General features: G+C 40.2%; 4 protein-coding genes across 7 annotated transcripts; 1 reads left to right on the forward strand and 3 right to left on the reverse strand.

The window, feature by feature from the left end:
- Positions 1-966: 966 nt before the first annotated feature.
- Positions 967-3,719, forward strand: RB195_020926 (uncharacterized protein; the record flags this gene model as incomplete). The annotated part of the gene is made up of 9 exons (XM_064189478.1): positions 967-1,020; positions 1,078-1,154; positions 1,231-1,263; positions 1,710-1,801; positions 1,915-1,946; positions 2,471-2,572; positions 2,634-2,741; positions 2,956-3,006; positions 3,063-3,719. The coding sequence occupies 9 exons, from the start codon at positions 967-969 to the stop codon at positions 3,717-3,719; spliced, it is 1,206 nt and encodes a 401-aa protein (XP_064045359.1).
- Positions 3,720-4,561: 842 nt separating this feature from the next.
- Positions 4,562-4,855, reverse strand: RB195_020927 (uncharacterized protein; the record flags this gene model as incomplete). Its single annotated transcript, XM_064189479.1, has 1 exon — positions 4,562-4,855. One exon carries the CDS (start codon positions 4,853-4,855, stop codon positions 4,562-4,564), a length of 294 nt encoding a protein of 97 aa, XP_064045360.1.
- Positions 4,856-5,280: 425 nt separating this feature from the next.
- On the reverse strand, positions 5,281-12,298 carry RB195_020928 (uncharacterized protein; the record flags this gene model as incomplete). 2 transcript variants are annotated; one of them, XM_064189480.1, is made up of 9 exons in its annotated part: positions 5,281-5,295; positions 6,201-6,275; positions 7,396-7,500; positions 8,123-8,257; positions 8,333-8,385; positions 8,560-8,678; positions 8,753-8,782; positions 9,642-9,865; positions 12,245-12,298. In XM_064189480.1, the coding sequence occupies 9 exons, from the start codon at positions 12,296-12,298 to the stop codon at positions 5,281-5,283; spliced, it is 810 nt and encodes a 269-aa protein (XP_064045361.1). The 2 variants fall into 2 exon arrangements, with proteins under 2 accessions (XP_064045361.1, XP_064045362.1); XM_064189481.1 differs by having other exon boundaries at positions 12,245-12,253.
- A 2,247-nt stretch (positions 12,299-14,545) lies between these two features.
- RB195_020929 (uncharacterized protein) lies at positions 14,546-22,532 on the reverse strand (the record flags this gene model as incomplete). Of its 3 annotated transcripts, XM_064189482.1 has the most annotated exons (17): positions 14,546-14,635; positions 14,729-14,794; positions 15,317-15,372; positions 15,839-15,936; positions 16,095-16,173; positions 17,995-18,084; positions 19,057-19,119; positions 19,211-19,279; positions 19,377-19,439; positions 19,537-19,599; positions 19,697-19,759; positions 19,851-19,919; positions 20,014-20,082; positions 20,171-20,239; positions 20,337-20,402; positions 21,911-21,944; positions 22,491-22,532. In XM_064189482.1, the coding sequence occupies 17 exons, from the start codon at positions 22,530-22,532 to the stop codon at positions 14,546-14,548; spliced, it is 1,149 nt and encodes a 382-aa protein (XP_064045365.1). The 3 variants fall into 3 exon arrangements, with proteins under 3 accessions (XP_064045365.1, XP_064045364.1, XP_064045363.1); XM_064189483.1 differs by lacking the exon at positions 19,377-19,439; XM_064189484.1 differs by lacking the exons at positions 19,377-19,439; positions 19,537-19,599.
- Positions 22,533-23,013: the final 481 nt, after the last annotated feature.

Here is a 23,013-nt window from a genome sequence, read left to right on the forward strand (position 1 = left end):
AAACCTCAAACGATTCTGAATTGAAGTGAATGTGGGAGCACATCCCAAGCGGATTTATTATCGCCAGACACTTTACATTTTATATTCACCTGAAGGAGCGGTGTATACGATTCTGATGGCCACCGCGATGTCCGTGTTTGCACTAAAAGTGACCAGACATTTCAGTACACGCTCCGATCATGGAGTTACCTTGATATTGCAGACTCCTGCTGCTGTCCACCAACCTAAATACGTCGAACACCTGGAAGAATTTGTGTCAACAACCTTCCGTTTCGTTACGTTGAACTTCCGGACATTGTCGACTTGGGGTGCCCGGATCACTCAGTTTCGTCAGGCAATTCAAGCGAGTCGCCAAGTTTTCCAGGATGTGAATCAGTCATGATTAGATGGATTCTGTGCGAGGACTTGCCATAGAACAAGAAACGTTGAGCAGAGTTCTGTTTTCAAGAACGGCAGGTCTTGGCGAAGATCCGGGGGACCCCATCAGGCAAAATAACACAAACTCGCCGATTAGGTAAACAACTATATTCATCTGAGGAACATCCAGGTCTTACAATAAAATGTAGTCGCTTCGAGTCCATGACAAAGAATAACTCAAATCTCAACTGGTTCTGACTGAGAGGGAGACGTGTACGGTTCCATTTCTACGGTATTCATCCTTATTGGTATTGGATGCGAGCATACAGTATCTGAACTTAATGAATAATAGTTTAAAAAATGACATAAAAAATCCCCACAGGATCCGCCGACTTCAATTCAAAAACGAAGAAGTTTACGAGCTTGCAGGAAAGAACGAAATGGGATCACACACCGAATCAGATATCATTGTGTTTATCCACCCATACCGTAATCTTTTTTTCTGATATGAAGTATCCATGAAAAAAAATTGATAAGAGAATCCTTTATAAGAGAGATTCAGCGCAGTGTTACTTTATTTTGTATCTGAACGTCATCCTTAGCTGCTGCATGAGCTATTCGCTCTCAGGCACCACACTTGTTATCCTGATCGTCGTGACATCCGTGAGATCCACAAGTGATTTTTATGTGCTTTTCATCCGCAAAAATCATATCTTTAAGGAAGAAAAAAATGCCGATGAATTATCGACTTCCAGCACCAAGCAAGAGGTCACCAAGGAGGTGATTACTGCACTAACGTGAGTTCTGATATAAATCGGTTCTCTGAGAAAATTTCCTCAGTTTTTCTCTCGTTTTTGAAATGAATAATTACAGGCCCGTAACAAAAGGAGCATTCGCACAAACAAGGTAAGCTGAACCTAATAGGTAACGCGAGATATTACGTTCATTTGCGGTCTCAGTGCAAAATTGCTATCCACGGTTGGTGACCATCATATGTAGGTATCCACGGAAATAAACAGATGACCACAGTTTACAGTCTCCAGATCAAGTCAAGTGTCCAGATCGACGTTCTATCCCAAAAATTAATCATATACCTCAATATTTCTCCTAACAACGAAAAATAAATAAAGTTTCCAAGCGCGTACATGGAGGTAACAACGTGCCGGGTGCTCGTCACTGACAATAGATGATTATCGATCGAATGCTGCGCGATGCCATCACAGCTCGATCGATAACCGCAAATTGGTGTGGTTAACTATGAAACGTAGGCGAGTTTAATTTCAATTAGCAGAAATAATTTGATGCAACCTTTTCAGAGACGTTTTCCCATGAATTCGATATTTTTATTTCAGCACACTTCTACTATTAACAATGGCAGGAGCTCTACTTGTTACCGGATGCGTAGTATCCGCTGCATTGTGGCTGTTAGCATGGAGAAAACGAAGTAATCACTCTATAAATAATTAACGATAAAATATTTGAGCACTGCTATTCTTTCAGTTCAACCAATTTCGTACCTATTTCAGCTGAAACTCATTTATAAATCTTTTTTTTTAGGAAAACAAACAATGGGTGACGAAGAAACGAACGTGAGTGATGTAGTTCCAGGTAGACGTTCTGAGAGAAGAGACATATTCTAGTGGGGAATTCGATAAAATGAAAAATCTAAACTGAAGCTCTAAAAACTCAGGAAAACTGCGTCAAAATAAGGAATCTACGTTTTTTGCACATTTCCAACGTATCCCTCACTATTTGATGCAGGCTTTTTTGTTCCAAGAAATATGTGGAGCAGGAAAATGCGTTTGCACTGGAGTAAATAATTGTAATTGTCAAAAAATGAAATCCCATTTATTTGCATTATTCATTTATTTATTTTTATTTATTTATCTGACCGAATAAGTGAGTATTAATTAAAACTAAGAGATTAAGAATTGGTGATTAAATAAGCAAGATGTCTGATTTAAAAAATAAATATTAAAATAACATAAGTTTTTGTAGAAATTCCTACATATTTTTCTTCAACAGCTTCCTTTTTTTTTCTCAACTTCGATAATCAAAGAGTTTCAAGAGTGGAGTTAGTTTTGCCCAATGTAAATATAGTAATTTACTAAAGGGTCCTCCATCTCCGCAAAAAATGGATTCTGAGGTCATTAATCTCAGTGAATTCCACGATCTTGGACCATTGGTGATGCAGGCGAGAATGAAAGGACGAATCGTAAGCTGTCTCCAGGATTCATAGTGAGACTATAAGTTATTTGTAGCGAACCAATTTTTAGAAACATGCCTTGGACGATGAAAAGTCTCATAGCTTAAAAGAAGTTGCGTTTGACCCCAAACACAATGAAATAGTAACAATAGGATCTGAAGTCGAACAACTTGATGGGGTGAGTTCGATAGAGTTCCAATGGAACTGATCCTAAGTTAATTAGGTAAGTCAATACAAGATAGTTACTACGATATTACTAAAAAAAATCATATAAAATGTCCTTGCGGGGAAACATGCGAAGAAAATCCATATGGAAATCCCCAGCTCATCATTCTGTGACGCTTTTTTTTTGTCAAGAAGTCGTCTGAACTGATTTTTTTTTTCACTTTTAGATGTCACAGCTCTCGATGCTCTCTGGCGAAAAATCAGTGGAAGTCATTAGGGTAAGCTACGATGAGTTCACATAAATAATCAGCTCAACCTGCTTCATTTAATCCAGGCCCCTAGGAGAGGGGGGTTTCCAACTATGGCAAGTGAGGCCAAGAAAGCCGAAGCGGCAGCAAAAGAAGCGCAGCGGGTAGCGGAAAACGAGAGGATGATCGCCATATGCGCCGCTCGTCGTAAGGCAAAGGATGCGGCAGCGGCAGCAGCGGCGGCGGCACAATCCAAATCGGACGGCGACGCATCACGAACGAAGTCAGATGAGTCGAAATCAGCTGGGGCGAAGTCCGACGGAACAAGGACTGAAGTATCAAGCCCTGAACCAAGCAGTGTAGTTATAACTCAGAGAACTCAAGCAAGCACAGCGAACCGAGTGGAAGAAACAGACAGAAGTAGACGAGGACCTACTCATCTAAAAGAAATCGAGAGACGTCAAAGAAGACCTTTCTACTCACCAAATTATTCGTCAAGCAATGATTCGAGATCGTCGAAATCCTCTGGGAATACAGTTGTGAAGGCAGATGAAAGTGCTCGTAGACCTCGATCAGTATCAGTGAGAAGGAGGCTTGCACACGATGGAAGAACCGCAGATGGGCTCGGTGTTAAGTATGAGATGACAAAATCAAGTCGATCCAGTTCTTCCCGAACTGCGAAGAGATCACATTTCCCAGAACCAGATGAAGAGGCGACGAGCACTCAATCGCCAAACTCGTGATCTTTCTTATTAACGGCATGCAACTACCTATTACGTTATCAAACCGTACTTTCGAAATTTACTACTACATATCAACAAAAAATACGGCAATATTTTGAAGATCTATCATTTGAAAAATGTTTAATAGCTGAATGTTGTAACTATGGTTGTAATTAGACGAATCCAATAACTGTATTGTTACTGTGCAGTGAGAAAGGAAAAATAAATGAAGTTTTTGAAGATTTGATTCAAAGTTTTTGAAGAGCAATCCAAAAAATGAGCATATTCCGTGAATAGAAAAAATGAAGGCAATGTTGGAAAAAAATGAAAAATCTTGAATGTCAAATAGATTACACAAAAACATACATAGTTAAAAATTTGGACGTCGATAGGCTTTTCAGACAAGGCGTCAGGCTGAAGATCGACAAGGTCGGCCAAATCTATAGTCGAATCAAAACCGCCCCTGAAGTTTTGTGCAATTGCGTAAGCGCCATATTCGAAGTGGCACGGTGGAGCTAACGATTGCGATTGCAGTGGGACCCTTATCCACCCCTGCACTCCAAGTGCAGCAAACAGAGCTCTCATTTAAAGCACAATCGCAGACGCAAATTGAACTAAGATACAGGTCGTTTTGATCCGACAGTAACTGGTTGGTTTTGGGATTGGTTAATAGATATGATCTTTTTCAATGAAATCTTAGCTTTGCCGTACAACTTACTGACTTAATCGGCGGGTTGATGTCATCACCTGACGCGATTACCCGTAAATTCGCCGAGGTGTGCCGTCCTTAAATATAGCTCTGCCCAACCTTCTCAATTTTCTAAGAGTGTTGGCACAGAATCAATCCATTCGTCGCTCTTTCATCACCTTAACCCAGAACTTCCGTTTACGGGCATTTGGCCTCCTCCAGCTTGAATCCGACAAACTCGTTGAAGAAGGCGATCTGCTGGTCCCCTCAACACATTACCTAAGAGGTGAAGACGATTTTCTGTAGAGACCTTCGGTGGCGGTGCAAGATGTTGATATCTTCCACGTGTTTCCCACCTATACACCACATCGATGTCCGCGTAAAGCTTTTCATTGTGGCACATCTTAGGCCAAAAATAGCCAAGCAGCAGTCTAAGCAGCTTCCTTTCCATGCAATCAAGCCTCTCCATCTGCAGACGGTGCTCTGGCCCTTACTTCATGATGGGGCGAATAAGTGGACTCCCAGCTTGACTTCGTTGGTGATGACGGTCCACCACAGGCATTTCGTTAAGGAGTTAAATGCAGAAAGGACCTTAGCGCATCTTTGCTGAATATCTTTCTCGTGGCTGCCGTTGTTCTTCAGCTTACAGCCCAGGTAACAGAACTCATCTATTTCTTATTTTGTTCCTATGTTTTCTTTCATCAGAGGAAAAAACAGATGTTATTCACTTATTTCCCAAAAGCACAGAACTTTTTCTTACATATGTCCAACACCATACACTGCTTTGAATCCTAGACAACAATCTGACATTTATTAAAGGTGTTATGAGATAGTTGTCAATGAATTTGAATAAATCTTCAAAAAGAGGCAATACAATACAATACACCCCACAATTCAGCGACGTGCACTCTGAAATAGGTAAAAACAGTCAGTAATTGTAAAATTTCCAAAGCTATAAGTACATGTATAGCACGGTCAAAAGGAAATGAAGGCGCTGGAGTGCGTAGGCGCTTGGAGGATAGCGCTTAGGATTGAGAGAGCACCCTTCCGGCACCATTTTTCGTTGAGACCATTACTTATTTCTGCACTATTATTGCAGTAACCGAGGGCCCTGCCTCGATCACTACCGCTAGTTACACCGCGTCACATCGAACGCAGCTGCCTGAGCAACTACATTGACCTTAAGAGCAGCATATCATGAATCTGAGGTGGTGCGGATTTCAAGTGGAGTATCCGTATATGGGGTCGTAGATTATGGAGAAGAGGGATAGTTCTGCTCATCTCTCCCCGCGTCACTGCAAACAGCCGCCCCCAGAATGCTGTTTTGTAAGACGCGATCTATTGCAACCATCAACCCCTTGAGCCGCCTCCTCCCCGCGATTCAATTTGGACTGCCCCGATAGGCAGCAAGCGACGCTACGCGTGCAAGGGTGGCGCGCTGCAATAGAAGGCATCGTACAAAACAGCATTCAGGGGCGGCTGCTTGCAGCAACTCAGGGAGAAATGAGCGGAACCAAACCGGTCTCCATAATCTACGACCCCGTATACGGATACTCCACCTGAAATCCATATCACCCCAAGTTTGTGGTATGCTGCCTTTAACGTCGCTTTGGCCGGATACGTCTTTCTTTTCAAACCAAATCGTCTGCACGGAGTGTGCATGTCTGCACTGCTTTTTAACCTATAGTAAGGCCGGTGACCCTTGCGAGCACCATTCTTCGCTGCAAGTCCCACCTCGATTCCAACTCCTCCGCTGCGCCGTTTCAAGCGCAACTGCACGTGCTTCACGTCGTTTTGATCGTACTATATCTCACCTTTTTAGTTTTCGAAATGTTGGAAAATGTCTTTTGTTCGCTACTTGTACCTGTTCCTGTGGCAGTGGAGGAAGACTGAAACGAAGGAACGGCGTGAAGGATTAAGAGATAAACTATCCTTTTTTCTTGTAACAACAATCTCATTTTTCGCATCGCAGTCCCCGATTGAGCAAAACATTGTGCTAAGTATTAGTAAGTGGAAAAATTAAGATAAAAAACATTGGAAAAGAGAGAGAACTTGGTTTATAAGACTAGGCCGACCACAAGAAGTATTTTTGAGAGCTCTTTTCAGAGTGAATCGTAATGTTTCGATTCAGGAAATATTGGAAGATAGCCCCATTGAAAGTTTAAAAAAATCCAAGTGCCTTAGCCTCATGTGCCGCGTTGAGCTCACTGATATCACATAATTCAGTGAAGGGAAGTGACAGCTTAGATGAAGATCGATGAGTTTGCTTTAAGGTGAAAAGGAGCAACAAATCCTCTTCTCAACAAATCCTCTTCTAAGAAAGGGAGAAGGAGTAATTGTTCTAACTCATCTAATTTAGTAACTTTGCGCCATATTAACGAGTTGCTTAAGGTGCCGGATGAAAGTTCCAGCGTGTTTCTCGTCACGCATGTATTCCGAGCAAACTTCGCCTCCTAACCTGACTCATTAAGAAAGTGGGGACATCGGGATGAAGTGGGTGATTTTCATCAGTCGGTTTCGGATACGCTAACGCTTTTGAGTTGAATTCAAAAGAAAAAAATCCTAGTGGTTTTCGAACTCGTATACGACCTGCAGAATTATTTCCGGGGATTCCCGAGACAGGTCTGGGTGGGTGAATTATTTCACCTCAAAAAAATGAAAATCTCAGATGGCTATGTGTGGTTTCGAACCGTCGATCGCGCATACGGTATGCGAGCCACTTAGTTTCGCCATCCAAGCCTGTGCGTATAATATTTTGAATGTCGAATCTTTATCGTTTGGTACAAAGTACTGTATATTCCCTGTTTTGAGAATTCGTACACTGTCGTACATCTGTCGAAATCTATAGCGTCTTCTATATCTACAGACGATTCATGACATTCACTCGGAAACGATTTTGAAGGATTATTTATAGGATTTTATATACTATATATTATGGAACGTGTATAGTACGGTATTAAATTTCTAATAACGTATGTAGAAATATACATAAGCGACCCGTTTCCTCACCTTTATGATCTCTACATCTGAGCCGATTGTTACAATTTCATTTTGTCCAGTATCATACTGTACTCTTACTATTTCACCAGATTTGACATCATCTAAGGCATGTTTCTAAAATAATCAAATTAGGATCTTACCTTAATAGTTGGGGAATTCAAAGTTAATTAACAACATAAACTAGACGCATTGCAACTCCTAGTTTTACGTAAACAATATTCACATTTCAAAAATTCTTTACAATTTTTGTCTGAACGCAAAAAGGAGTAAACAGATGAAAAATAGAAATTCACCAAAGTATTTTTTCACGAACAGTAAGACATTTTTTTGATACGGCAATGAATAAATAAATAAATAAATAAATAAATAAATAAATAAATAAATAAATAATGTATTAAGTATGGTAATAAATAAATTAATTTAATTAGAGACGCAAAAGATGGTTCAGTGAGGATAAGGAGGGCTCAGAGACTCAGATGAAATTGACAAAATTTTTCAGGAAACAGTAATGAAATGTTTTCGATGTGTCCCTGGATTTTTAAGAGATCCTGGAGCAAATTCCTCTAGGATCTCCTCTCTAGAAGGAAGATCCGTAATAAGATATTAACGGGATGTGAAGATATGCCTAAATCGTTATTCCACATCAGTAGTCGATTTGAGAAGAAACGTTTCCAACGTTTTTTGCCTGATTAGAATCCGAATCAAGTCACACCCTGATCAGAATCCAAAACCTTACCACTTCGCCCTTAACATCTTGCATCACCAACGCTCCCTTATGAGCAAATTCCAGCATATTAATTTTTTCGGCTTCAATTTTCTTCGCTTTTGGTGGTCGTGGTTTTGGTGGAGGAGTTGCACTTGCACTCTTTAGCTAAACGTTGGTTAACTCAACAAATATTCTATTTATTTTTTTTTCTTGGTCCGCAAAAATTAATCAAAAACTTACACTACGCGAATCCATTTTTTCCATCTCCACTTTGCGTTGTGTTGTTCTCTTTCCTGAACACAATGAAAATCAGAAAACAAAAAAAAATGGAAAAAAAGGAAAATGAAACAGTCACCGCAGAGTTTAAAAGTATCGAGAAAAAAAAACCTATTTAGAACAACTCTGGTGTATTACTTTGAAGGATCAGCACAATTAGAAAAGCGGAAAGAAAATTGATATATTCTCACTTCTAGGATGAATAGATGCCGTCTTGGGTGGTTCTTTTCGACAGAAACAGATTAACGTCAGACAAAATAACGTGGTGAAGATTAAAGTCGCTCCACAGGCAATAAGAATTATACTAGCTCTAGAACAGTATTTTTTGGGTTTAATGGACTTAGTATAAGAATGTATGTAGTGAAAAAGAGAATAAAAACATACGGAAACGTTTCTTCTATTGCATGTTTTTTCCTAAAGAAAAAAAAACATGAGTAAAAATAGCAAAATTTTCAACTTTTAATTTTTTTAATTTTTTGAAGATGCTAAACTAATATTTTACAAGCAGAATGATCAAAATCAGTGTTCTTCGACGAAAAACAAATTCGCTATAGGAAATTGTCCGCGTAAGGTCGGGTCAGAAGAACATGAAGCGCGGGCAGTCGCGTAAGCGGCTGCGCTCGAAGCGGCGCGGTGGAGCGTAGTCGGTTCGCCATGGTCCCATCTTGATTCCAACCGCTACGCCCCACCGCACCGCTTCGAGCGCAGACGCTTACGCATCTGTCCACGTTTCATTTCGCTTTAACCCAATTATAGATACAGATCACCACCCTCGTCCACATTCTGCTCAAAACAAAGTGAAGCGTGATGCAGTTGCGCAGTTTTTGCACTGAGGGCGACACTCTCGGTATCTCCGGCATACAGAAATGAGTAGAGGCGCTACTGCGCCAATTCGTTCCGGACCCTTGTCGTAGTATGTGGAGATATGAGGGACAGGCGAGCTCCCGCCTCCATCGAAAAGAACGTCACCTCGACAAAACACGCTGAAATTTCTGAAGTGACATGATGAATGACAAGTGAGTTTTCCTTGGGTATATTCCCAGACCACTGTCGGGTGCAGTCGGTAAGATGTCCGACACTGCTGAAGGCGCCTCATAGCCAAGGCTTTCATCCCTGTGAGGTCAGTGAATTGGTACCAGACCTATTTGGGAGGAACAGCAGGAGAGGAAGGAAACGACGAATTGCAGGAAGACGCGTAGGCGCATTCCGAGCGGGTGATACGCCAAAGACTTTCTCTTCTCAGACGTCTTACTTGAAAAAAGAAATCACTTACTTGAGTTTGAATACATCTATTGGTTCTGTAGTTGTACTTTCAGTGGTAATGGTCGTAGTGGTTGTAGTAGTAGTAGTTGTTGTTGTTCGTCTCGTCCGATATGGCTTTAACCTTGGCCTTGTCCCTGTTCTTCTCGTAGACTCAGGATCTGGCAATTCACTCGATGTGGTGAGCTGTTGCAAATGAGTTTGAAGGGTAAAATTCGTCCCTTCATCGCATCCGACCTGAAAAAAAAATCGGTGCAGTGCCGATGCGGCAACGTCCGAAACATGATAATCAAAAATAAATGTTTAAAAAATTGTTGGGTATGATACGTGGTTGGAAACAGTCTGCCTGTATACTGTTCGATCATTTGCGATAAAGATTTCATTTTTGAAGCGATTAAGTAAAACAACACGACAGTCGTTAGGTCAGCAGCCTCTCATGCTTTTTCAGCCAGAGTCGAACGTGGATTCCTTCTATGCACTTTAGAATTACAACAATCATCTTTGTTTGTAATCAAATAGCGTGATAATGTCGTTTTTGAATTGTTTGATAAAAGGCATCACCCCATGAATCTGGGGTGGTGCGGGTTTCGAGTGGGTTAAGCGTATACAAGATCGTAGATTATGAGGAGGAGGGTGATTCCGTTTATTTCTCCCTAATTGTCGTAAAAACGACCCGGAAGATGCGGCATCGACCGTTTCGGGGTGCTGTTTTCTACAACGAGTTTGATTGGAGCGCGCCAGCCTTGTGCACACGCCGCATTTTCCGTTCCGTTTTCACGGCAATTAGGAAGAAATGGACAGAATCACCCTAATCCTCATAATCTACGGCACCGTATAGGCATTACTCACCTGAAACCCACACCACCCCAGATTCGTGGGGTGATGTCTTTAACCTCCCATTGTGCCCTCAAAGGCAGTATACCACGAATCTCACGGGAATAATGAGGAAATCAGGGGGAAAAGCTAGAGATGGGGCCGTGGATTGAGGGATGTGCGGTGAGTCTGCTCACCTCTCCCTAATCGTCCTAAAAAAGCGGCATGAGAACCGTTTTACTCCCTACGAGGTACTTTGGAACGCTCCTATATGTATACGTCCTGGTTGCCTCAGAAAATTATTCCTTGTTTTCACTTAAGCAAGTGGTCGAGAACTCCCTTGTCTCGACCTCTGTCCAGCTGGATGCGTTTCAACTAAAATAGTCGTGAGAAACGGAATCTTCCACCCTGTTTTTGTTTATGACGAATAGGGTGAGACGGGCGGAACCATATGAATACGGCAATCTAATAGAATCCCACCTCTAGCCTTCCGCCCCGGATTCCCTCACCACGCTAGATCTATGGTATACTGCCTTTAAAGGGAGGACTGTGAAGTTTATCAAGCGACTCAAAAAGGGGAAGAGAAATTAAAAGCTGGAGAACAACTGGTTAGAAGCACCACCACTTGCCTAAATTAGATGAAAGCACGCAAATTGGTAATTTAGGGAAAAGAACACAATTTTATCGGAGGGGCTGTAAATGTTAGGTTACAACAGTAATCTAACCTTTACAACCGCTCCGATAAAGTTGTACACAACATTAAGCGCAATAATAAGTATGATATTAATCAGAAACTTGATAAGTTACGCTACGATAACGTATAAAGCTTATATGAGTGTAAATGATATCATTAGTTTAAACTTCTGTGGTATTACGCAACTATAGTTGGATGACATGAAGCACGGACAGTTGCGTAAGCGGTTGCGCTCAAAGCGGCGGGGTGGAGATAGTGGTTGGGACCAAACAGAATGCCAGAGGTGGTGGGTGGCGGTAGCGAGGAACCTTACACGATCCCAACCATTATGCTCCACCGCGCCGCCTCTACCGCTGCCGCTTACCCAACCGTCCATGTTTCATGTCGTTTTGACCCAGCTATATGTCTTTGACTACTCGTTGATGGACACACGTGGATGTCGTGACTCTTGGGTGAGGTGGAACCATGCTGTCTGCGAAGAGAAGTGTATAATTAGCTTGCGGTGCCGAATGCCTACGGTTCCTGCATTTACAGTCGTACTACTACTATAATTTGACTCTATTTGTCTATTATTTATTTATTTATCTATTTGAAAACGCTCAGAGGTGTCCCATAAAACAGAAAAGAGGAAGAAAAGATAACATAGCTCAGTAGAATTTCGCCAAAGTTTTGTTTTATAAACGTTAAACAGAAACGTTGGCAATTCATTGCACATTGTGTGGAGGATTGACAGATCATTCTCCCGCTACAGAAAGTGAAAAATCCTCACGCGAGATCTTTTTCCCCAAACACAAAACGCTACAGTAGACAAGCGGATACAAGGGTTTGGGTGACCAACTTAACCCAGAACGGACGAGTCCGGCAGTGGCCCTCGGAAAACATGTGGTGGAACCTATTATGATTCTCTACGCACTAGGATAAAGAATAGAACTTGTAGAAAGATGTACTGTCACATGAAATTTGGTAGATTTTTCTTTGAACGACAACTTTGCTCAGCCAGGATAACGTGAGAAACTGCTTGTTTCAGGTTGTCACATAAGTACGTATGAGTCGAGTGAAGGCAGATTCAATTTCTAGTGTTGATGTGGACACTTATGAGAGAAACGCACCTTAGACATCCACAAAACTAATATAAATCTTGTTACAATTGTATAATGAACCATCAAAGAAGCAGTGAGTAGCGTAAATGAAGGTTACTTGATTTGTAGGGCTCTTAATGGAGATCTTATCTCCTGCAAACATTTCGAGCAAATACCGCACTGGATGGAAGCGGTCGAGAAATTCTCGCTGAGTCACTTCAATGCCATTCAACTCCAAAACGAGGTGACTGCGGTCGACCTCCATTGCCTACGGAGTCAAGCTGCGAGAAGTGGGCGTCGACGAAGATGCCCGACTGCATAAATAGGATGGTTGGCTACTTTTGACCACTGGGGTGCAATAACGAAGCACGTTATGCAGAAGTGGATATTGTGTACCGGCGGACTAAACCCCTGCTGAAAACAACAACATCTTTTTCCGCCCTCTGTTATAAGGAGGCCATCAGATCGCTTTGTTCGGGTTCTCTTGAGGATGCTCCTAGATTCATACCGCTGAAGAGCGCTTGGACGCAAAATAGAACTCCGAATTTGAGCGGTGAAGGAAGATCCGAAGAAATTCGACATCGAAAGACAGTTTAGGCGAGATATAACGTTTCGCAAAATATGGAACGGTGACGGATGGACAGACTCTGTCTGGGCTCTAGCGGAATATTGAACAGAATGTGGTCAAATATGTTCAAGGACGACTGATCTCGGCGAAATTGCGTGTTACCCTCATTTGGCTAGTCCAAATTTAAAGGCAACATACCATGAATCTGAGGTCGTGAGGAAATAAACGGCAAAAGCTAGAGATGGAGTTGTAGATTGCGGGATTAGGGGTGGTTCCGCTCACCGTCCTATGAAACGACGTGGGAACCGCTTCAGTTCTTACGAGGAACGTTGGGACGGCCCTCTATGCATACGACCTGGTGCCCTCAGAAATCTATTCATAGGATCCACTTGAATCGAGGAGAATCCACTAGCTTTCGACCGTTGCGCAGCTGGGTGCGGGGCGTGTCCAAAAGTGGAGCGTTGCAACTGAAATCGTCCGGAAAAACGGAATCTTTCACGCCGTTTTTTTTTACTACGATTAGGAAGAAATGAGCGGAACCACCCTTGATCCCACAATCTACGATCCCGTATAGAGTATTTTCATCGGAATTTCACCTGCCTCCCCCTTCATCGGAATTTCATTTTCACCGTCACATTTGTGGGGTGATGCCTTCAAGTCAAATACATTAAGACGCATATAGCAATAATTACGTATAAGAATAGCAGTAGTTGAACCTCACCTGCGTAAAGTGGCTGAGTTATTAGTAGGGACAATTAAGATTTTAACAGCGGGTGGCTCAAAATTTTCGTCATCCATACGTTTTCGGGATTACAGATAAAATTGCAGTCAATTAATAGTGTTAGTAAGGAGGATATATCACGTGCATCAGATTTCAACGATTTTTAGTTCAATTGCTTAATTTTTCGGCATTCATAAGAAATATGAAAGTAGTACCAGTTAAGCAAATCCTATTATTTCCTTTATAATGCTTCCAGTAAGAGATAATAAAAGAAGGCAAATGGTGGGGATGTTTTAAAGGACAACGAAAATTCCAGTAGTCGATGCGTTAGGATATTGATGGAGATCACCGCTATTTGCTCATTCGGACAACGAGATCCTCCCCACCTTCAGGGATTTCTTTCCAGAATTTCTCCCTTGCTAAGGAAAATTCTTTCTAGAATTTTATCAAACTTTAGTAGACTATTTAGAAACTACACGGAAGTGAGAACTATAATCAAAAATGACCCAATGGAAGCAATTTTTTTTTTCGTGAACGTGAAAGATATGTGATTTAAGTGATTTTTGATGTGACTTCCTTTACTGAACTGTCCTTATTTTGCATAGGTTTACCTCGATCCGTAACCAGTACTGCCCGATATTCGTGCAACGAGAATTCGGAACTGCTCGAATATTCACTCGAACACCAACGCGTTGTATCCACAAATATTATCGAGGGCTTACCGTAGCAAAAAATTAAAACTGGAACTTTTTCCGAAAGTTTCCAATTTCTCAGCTCTAAGCCAGGTGTATCGGAGTGGTTTTTTCTCCAAATGTTTTTTTTTTTGTTTTTAAACACTAATTACAATTTCGACTTTAATACGCGACAAATATATAGATTCAACAAATGGATTTTAGCAACGAAAAAAAATACAAGCCGAACTTTTGATGAAGAATATTAATAGTCATATTAGTTATCAATCAAATAAGTTTTACATTTAGGGAATTTTTGCAAATATCGCTAGTCATGAATTCTTTTTCCTCGTGTCATCGAATAAGATCTGCTATTTTTGATAGTTGGCGAATTCAGCCGATCCTGGTTTGCGGACCTCGAGAATCTTTTGACCAGACGGAGATCGGGAATCCACTTCACCCTACAATTTTATCCATAAGGACCAATTATTGGAGTGGAAAATTATTGGAGTTTCAAATAAAGTTGGACATAAATCCCACTAACACTTTATTACCTCTATAATTTTAGCTTCTGTGTCAAAAATATAAATTGGTTCCATATTTTTCTCAGCACCTTGGCCCTTAAATTGTAAAATATACAGTATTACTTACTTAATGGCTACATTACTACTTATCAAATTTTCCATTTCCTTTGCCAACAACAAAAAAAAATCCATCTTTCATAGATCTTTTCTGAGAAAAAGAATAGACAGTTTTAGAAGCAGATTCTAAGCTCTAATTGCAGGATTTTTCCCACTTTTGTTGGATTGTCTTATGAATAGCAGGGCAGAAATCCAAATCAATATTAACCACTTGGATGATGCAGACTTTCTAATCATTCCTATTTCTCGAAACAATTGAAGAAAACCCGGCATTTTTACTATATATCTTTCCAGAAAAGATTTTTCTAATCTAGTACTAGCCCCTTCCTCATGGGTAATTCCGAGCTACATTTTCAGAACATCTTTTCCTGAAAAGTTCTGTTCTAAGGTATAACGATGCTTAAAATATTGACGATGGGAAATTTTTTCATTCATCTTAATTATAAAAGAATTTGATTAATTTAAAATTGATTTATCCTTAATTATAAAAAAGAAACTTACATCGGCAGCAGTTAAAGGTTGCCGTTTCCGTCGTTTTTTCTCCGCTAACATAAGTTCTGAAGCGGTGATGAAATTTTCACTATTTTGACTTTTGACATGCGTATACATAATTATATTGATTATTCAGGTAAGGCCAAAGATATCGTTTGGGAATTGAAGTGGAATTATGGTCAGGGATCGGCCGCATACTCAGAAGAATAAATTTTTCGTAAATTTCAAATTTAAGATAAATTCAAAATGGAAACAATCGCTATTCTGTCTAGGCGTTCTATTATTTGAACCGTGTAATTAGCTCTAATTACTCATACTAATCCTGGGAACTGGGATATGATGAAAAACGATATTGTCTGCTGCGGAGGTTCGAAAGTGAGAATCTATAAACTCTATAAAATATAAAACTGGTTAAGTGGAGCGGAAATTTTACACCGATAAACTTCCAAAGAAGGGTTTTCAGTAAGTTTTACGATAATTATATAATTATTATAATTATTATAATCACAGGATTTTATAGTAAACTCTTACGTCTTTTGCTCTCGACTTTTCCTCGTGTTCGTACGTACCAAAAATACGTTAGTATAGCAGCTAGTAGCAGTATTATCATAACAGCAATTATGGAAACTCTGGAATAAAAAAATTGCGTCTGGATACTGTTTGACTATATAAATTTCAGAATCTCCTTGTTTCAACTAATTGTAAGGTCATTGGAACTCTACAAAGCTCTAATTTATAAACAATTTCCAAGCATATATTTAACTAACTCATTTAAGGAATTATTCACCTCTTCACTGTGTCTGATACCCACCAATCCGACTGGTCGTCATCAGACGATTCTTTCAATCTCTCCTTCTTGTCGGCACCTAAAAAAATTCCTCTAATTAATTACGCCTACATTTTCTGAAAAAAAAAACTAGTAACGAGGTACCCTCGGAAGCAGAAATTCAAACGATTAAAATTAATTCAGCAATTTCATGAGGATCTCAGAATTATAGTTAAGTCCTATTGACTGATTAGGTCAATTAATCCTGTATACACATTTGGATAGGCAATAATATAGTGCTAGTCACGCTAAAGACTCATTTTTGCTATTCTCGAATTTTTGTTGCTAGATTAAGTGACTCGGCTTAGATGTCCAAGCGGCTTTGCCATGCTGGACGATTCTGGCTAAAGTATCCATTATTAATGTCCAAGAAAGAGAGTTTTGATCAAAATTTTGTTCTGTCGGATCCTACGTAGCAAGGAATCTGAAGTGGTTCATGATGTCGCAAAAATAGCAGGCGATTCTGACTGGAGTATCCACTTTTAAAACAAACAGTGGTAAGATTACGCAAAGAAAATATTCTGGATTTTATTCCTAGTTATTTTTGGTTCCCATTTTGATTCTCGGATGATTATGTCCGTCGACAATTATTGAAAATCTGACATTTTACGCATTTACATTTTTATCAAGATAGTTCCCATACGTTTAGAAAGATTGATTTTTCTCATTTTATCACAGCGTTTCGATCAGCTTATTTTAGGTAAATCAGAACGTTCTGAACGTTTTTTTCTTTATTTCGACGACGAAATTAACATAGTTAGGACGAGCCAACTTAGAGACGTTTGTCCATTTTGATAGCAGTATCATAATTCCGCCAGTGAAGAAGTTCTCGTTCTTATTGGCAAAAAACTTGACCACCTTATTTTCATAAGCCTCTCTTGAGACAAGTTTCGTGCCATCAAGATGCTTTTACAAATACTTGAGGAGGTGATAGTCGCTTGGGGCAAGGTCTGGGTCAGGTCGGCGCCTGCGGTAGAACCACCAGTCCAAGCTCTCTTCGCAGCTTCTGACGCGTCGCTAAAGATGTGTGCTGCCTGACTTTCTGTTGATGGAAATAGCCACCTTTCCTGTTCCGGTCGATCGCCTGCTGGATTCTGGTCAATTGTTAAGGGTATAAATCCGATTTGAGAGTTTGGCCCGATGGGGGAGGTCGTAGTGGATAATTCCTGACACACACACACAAACCAGAACCTTCTTGGCGGTTAATCCGGGCTTGACGGTCGCTTGGGCCGGCTCATCGCCACCATTGGATCACGATCTTTTTTGGTTTTTGTAAGCGTGATGTTACCTTGAAATCGTCTCAGGGTATGACCCGATGTGATGTTTGCATCGTCGGATATGGCTCACTAAAGCCAAAACGCTCAGAACATTTTACTACACCTTATGCAATAAAAGCGCTTTGTTCGTGATACTGGCCCTCTTCCTATGCTTGCTTTGAAGGTATCACCTCACGAATCTAGGCTGGTATGGATTTCCGATGGCTTATGACTATACGGGGTCGTAGATTGCAGGAACGGGTGGAATAGCGTTCATTTCTTCCTAATCGCCAGTGAAAAAACGGCCTGGAAGATGCAGCGCGTGCGCATGGGTGGCGCACTCCAATAGAGCTTCGACGCTGTTTTCTGGGACGAGTTCTATTGGAGCGCGCCACCGTTGTGCACGCATCGCCTCTTCCGAACCGTCTTTGCGCATTGGAAATCCATACCATCCCAGATTCGTGGGATGATGCCTTTAAACAACCTTTAACCTTTTTTTCCTTTATCTTGTTGCGTAATGAGTAAACATATGCAGTTTCCAAAATTTCGAAATGATTTTCCAGTACTGAGGGAAATTTCTTCCGAATAGAGATAAAATTTCTTACTTTCTTTCGTTGTTCTATTTTTATATGTTGCACTGGTTATTGTAGACGAGGTTGTTGTTGTGCTCTCTTCAGTTAATTCCGTCGAAGTGACTTAAAAGTCAAATAATTAATATTTTAACAATTTCTATCATATAATATGCATATCTGATTGGCTGTTGACTACTCATGACTGCAACAAACAACAACAAAGAAAAAAAAAACAAACTAGCACTGAGAAAACTGCTATCGATTTCAATGTGCAGCTGGATAAAAATCCTGCTCTTTATACTGTAGAACGATCAGTGGTTGGGTGATTTTATTTATTTTCAGTCTTCATTACATGTTTGTGGTTTTGTTACAAAAGTCCCCATTACTTGTCAATGATTCTTGAGATTCTAACTTACTTTACTCAACAGTAATCTAAATAAATAAATACAGTGTCTGGCGTTAAACAATCCGCTTGGGATCCACCACCAGGTTCACTTCAATTCAGAATCGTTTGAGGTTTTCGAACGTGTAACCGGCCTATACAGTGACTTCCAGTGGCTTCCTGATGTGTGAAGTCGGTAATTTTATTCCATTGTATCCCAGACATGTCTGGTACCAATCTGTCGACTCCGAAGGAATGAAAAGCTTGGTGACCACCGGGGCGGATTCGAACCTCCCATCGATCGTGCAGGCAGCGGAACCTCTAACCGACTGCGCTACACCCGTTCCTAGTTTAACATACAATTCGATAAAACGGGCTTGATAGATTGTTCTACGTCACCCGACTATTCTTTATCAGCAACAATGATGTCACTTTGTGAGACCTTCTCAATTTTCACATTTTACAAGTTGCAGAAATTCCAACGTACTTTGAAATTCATTTCTATTCAACATAATTTTGAATAAAATTTGATAAATGCAAGATAAATGTTCGAGAATCGTTGGTTCAGAATGCTTTTGGCGCTTAGATAACAAAGTTGTGTTTAAATCAGCAGTTTTGGTTGAATCTACAGATGATTACAAAAAAAATTATTTTTTATTTCTGCTCAATTCAGTTCGAAGTCGGATATCTTAATACTGCAACTAAACACTCACTTTGAGATGTGTTGCTTGTGCTTGACCCCAAAGTTGTGTTCATATCAGCAGTTGTGGTTGTATCTGAAAATAGATAGAAACAAGAGAATTTAGTACAATTATTACATCTGTTCAATTCAATTTCAGAAATAAAATCTTAAAGTTTCAAGGAAACCTTCATTCTGAATTTGTATGGTTGTGTTTGACCCCAAAGTTGTATTCATATCAGCAGTTCTGGTCGAATCTAAAAATAGGTAGAAACAAGAGAATTTAATATAATTATTATATCTGTTCAATTCAATTTCAGGAATAAAATCTTAAAATTGCAAGGAAACATTTACTCTGGAGTTGTATGGTTGTGTTTAATCCCAAAGTTGTATTCATATCAGCAGTTCTGGTCGAATCTAAAAATAGGTAGAAACAAGAGAATTTAATATAATTATTATATCTGTCCAATTCAATTTCAGGAATAAAATCTTAAAATTGCAAGGAAACATTTACTCTGGAGTTGTATGGTTGTGGTTGATCCCAAAGTTGTATTCATATCAGCAGTTCTGGTCGAATCTAAAAATAGGTAGAAACAAGAGAATTTAATATAATTATTATATCTGTTCAATTCAATTTCAGGAATAAAATCTTAAAATTGCAAGGAAACATTTACTCTGGAGTTGTATGGTTGTGGTTGATCCCAAAGTTGTGTTCGAGTTATCAGGATTGATCAAATCTGCATAGATAGACACAAGAGCACTTATATAATTCTCCTATCTGTTGAGCTCATTTTTAGGAGGAAAAAAATTGTAAAATTGTAAGGAAACCTCCATTTTCATGTTCTATGTCTCTGTGTGACACCAAAGTTGTGCTCGAATCGGGAGTTTCGGTTGAATCTGCATACATATACGTACAAATAAGAGATTCAATTGAATTCTAACGTCTGTCTGATTCAATTTCAAAAAAAAACACTTAAAATTGCAAGGAAACCTTCACTCTGTGCTTGTATGGTTGTGCTTGATCCGGGAATTGTGTTCGAATCAACAGCATTGGTCAAATCTGCATAGATAGACACAAGAACACTTACACAATTCTCGTGTCTGTTGAACTCAATTTCAGGAAAAGAATTGTAAAATTGCAAGGAAACCTTCATTTTCATTTTCTATGTCTGTGTCTGATATTGAAGTTGTGTTCGAATCGGGAGTTTCGGTTGAATCTGCATACATATACATACGAATAAGAATAAGAATTTAATTTAATTCTAACGTCTATCTAACTCATTTACGAAAAAAAGTTTAAAATTGCAAGGAAACCTTCATTCTGAAGTTGCATGCTTGTGTTTGATCCCGGAGTTGTGTCCGAAATTGTTGTGGTGTCGGCTAGAGGTAGAGGCAAAAAAATTAAACACGGAATCTTTGAAAAATATTACGATGCAACTACTGAAAATTCGTTTTTTTTAAGTTTTTAAGTTGTGGTTTTACTGGAAAACAGCACAAAAAGTGGAAGCAAATACTAAAAAATTTCACTACATTTCATGGACCTTCCGCAGTAAACTTCAAAGAGTTTAGTGCTTCTAAAGTACCGCAGGAGAACGAGAATATATTTACTAGGAATACAAAAATAAGCAAATTTACTAGCTCACTAGATTATGGAGTGTATTTCAATCCGCTCGCTCGTTTCCCTTTAGTTCCACCGCAAAAACGAATGGACGTCAAGAGCGAAGGAGTTTGAAAAGGCGTGAGAGAACAAAAAGCCCGCGAAAGCCCATGCTTTACTGAAACAGTATACCGGCAAAGTGAAAAAAATGTTCTCCAGTCCTCAACACTGCCACTGGAGCGGCTGTCGGTGAAGCTATCCTTTCAATTTGGAGGAACCAATTCATGACTTTTGTGAACCGGTAAGCGCCGTCGGCCCTGAGCACGTTGACAGACCGATATATGGTTATCGAGAAACCACCGACCCAGTTGAAGGTTCTGGCCTGAATCCAAGAGATCAAAAATGGAGACTCTGGTGGAGACGACGGGATTAGTGCGAAATCCTAAAATATCTTCCTCCGTCTGCGACTCATAAGATGACAAAGATCATCCGATCGATATGGATAGACGAAAGGATATCTGGCCCGTGTAGATACGCTATCATAATTCCCCTTCACAAGAAGTTATTCGTCACGGACCCTGGGAATCATCGAGGAATCTCCTTGCTGTGTGTTATGTACAAGGTTTTGGTGCGGATCCTCCTGAACCGACTTATTAAACATCACGAAGAAATGAAGAGCGAAAAGCATGGCTGGCTTTCGCCATGCTTTTCGCTTCTCATTTCTTCGTGATGGTCGATGACGATTGAACGGGTGTTTATTGTGAGGAGAGTGATTGGAATGTGACAGTGGTCTGCAAAGTCTCTACAAATAGATTTTCTGAACTTTGAGGCCGCTTTCGACACTTTTTTCGCGTCTTCTGCACTTCGCACCGAAGCAGTTCCAGGGAAATTCGTACGCCTAACAAACGACATGAACAGAAGAACCACTGCTGCGGTTCGGACACCACTTAGATCCACTTAACGGTTCGAACAGGAAACTGGAGTGAGACAAGCGGCTGTAGTGGGACCGTTTCCGCTCAACTTTGCCGTCAATTGTATGATGCGAAGAGCAATTGGGCAGTCCCCCGTCGATGTCCTTTTCGCACCGTCTGCATGTCCCTTGGAAGATCTCGAGTACGGAAAATATGTAGTAGAATTCGCTTCAAAGAGCACGAAGTAACAACATGTTGCTAACTTGCTTTGTATCGAAATTAGCTGCTGCCTACGGACTGCGACTATTGCTCAAAGAACTTGCATCAACCTGAATTTCTTCACACTATTTTCAAAATTATGAATGATATAGTAGACTTACGTTCCTGTCCACTTGCCAAAGGGGGTGGATGACTCTAAATTCACAACATTACAAGGAAATCGTGGTTTGCTCACACTTTTTCACTCCACTCTCCTATTATAATTCACCGCTAGGATAAGGGCAGCAGACTACTGTTCCAATCTTGACTCGGATCCTATATAAAATTTCAAGTTATTGTTATTATGATCATTGTTATCGATTATTATTACTATTATTATCATCTGTATCCCACAAAATTCCAGAAAGAGGTGAAGACGGGTCCAACGGCGTCGGATTGGTGCGCTGGCGTCGAAAAGCTGTGGTGGTACTGGTGGAGACGGGTTCCTCGGCGTTAAATTTGTTGACCATCGTGGAAAAGCGGTAAAATGCGGTGAAACGGGTCCGACAGCATGGACTTTGTCTGCAGTTGTCCAGTAGGCAATGATTTCGTGTGCGTGTCGCCTAATGGGACGTTGCAACCGTTTCATACCCGTAGCCACTGCGCACGTTGCCTCTCATCTCTGTGACTCCTCCGCGTGTCTATTTCCTCGCACGTTTGCCTCGAGTTGGTAACACTCCAAATAGAAAGCTTAAAACTCACTAATGCAAAGAAAAGAAGGATGTAAATGGATATAGACCCCATTCTGTACAAAACTTGATGGAAATGAACGTGATCCTATCTGCAGTAATGTTTGCAGTAATGAAAGTTGTTGCCAAGAATCGTAAACATTTCGTTTTGTAGAGGATTTTTTAACGTAAACAAAACTTGGGGTTGGTGCAAACGTAGGTTTGTTTAAAAACTATTAGGTTGTAAACTTTCGAGAAGCATTATTTTTCAAGATTTTGCTAAACTTTTCCAGGAGCTTTTGAATTTGTTTATCAAAAAAAAGTATAAATAGGGCAGCTAAAAGGCTTCTAAATTATTTGTCGCTGATTCGATGTCGCTTGATTTATTGGTATTGGTATTAATTATTGAGCTTAAACCACTCGATCTTTGACTGCTTGGATATTATAGGTTTCGACAAGGTTCGATTTTCAATTGAAGCCGAACGTATAGTCGATCTCCCACAGGGATTCATCAACCGAAAGTACTTTATCCTTTGTTGATTCCCTAAAATACCAGG

The sequence above is a fragment of the Necator americanus genome, chromosome II (assembly GCF_031761385.1).
Source record: "Necator americanus strain Aroian chromosome II, whole genome shotgun sequence".
NCBI lineage: Eukaryota > Metazoa > Nematoda > Chromadorea > Rhabditida > Ancylostomatidae > Necator > Necator americanus.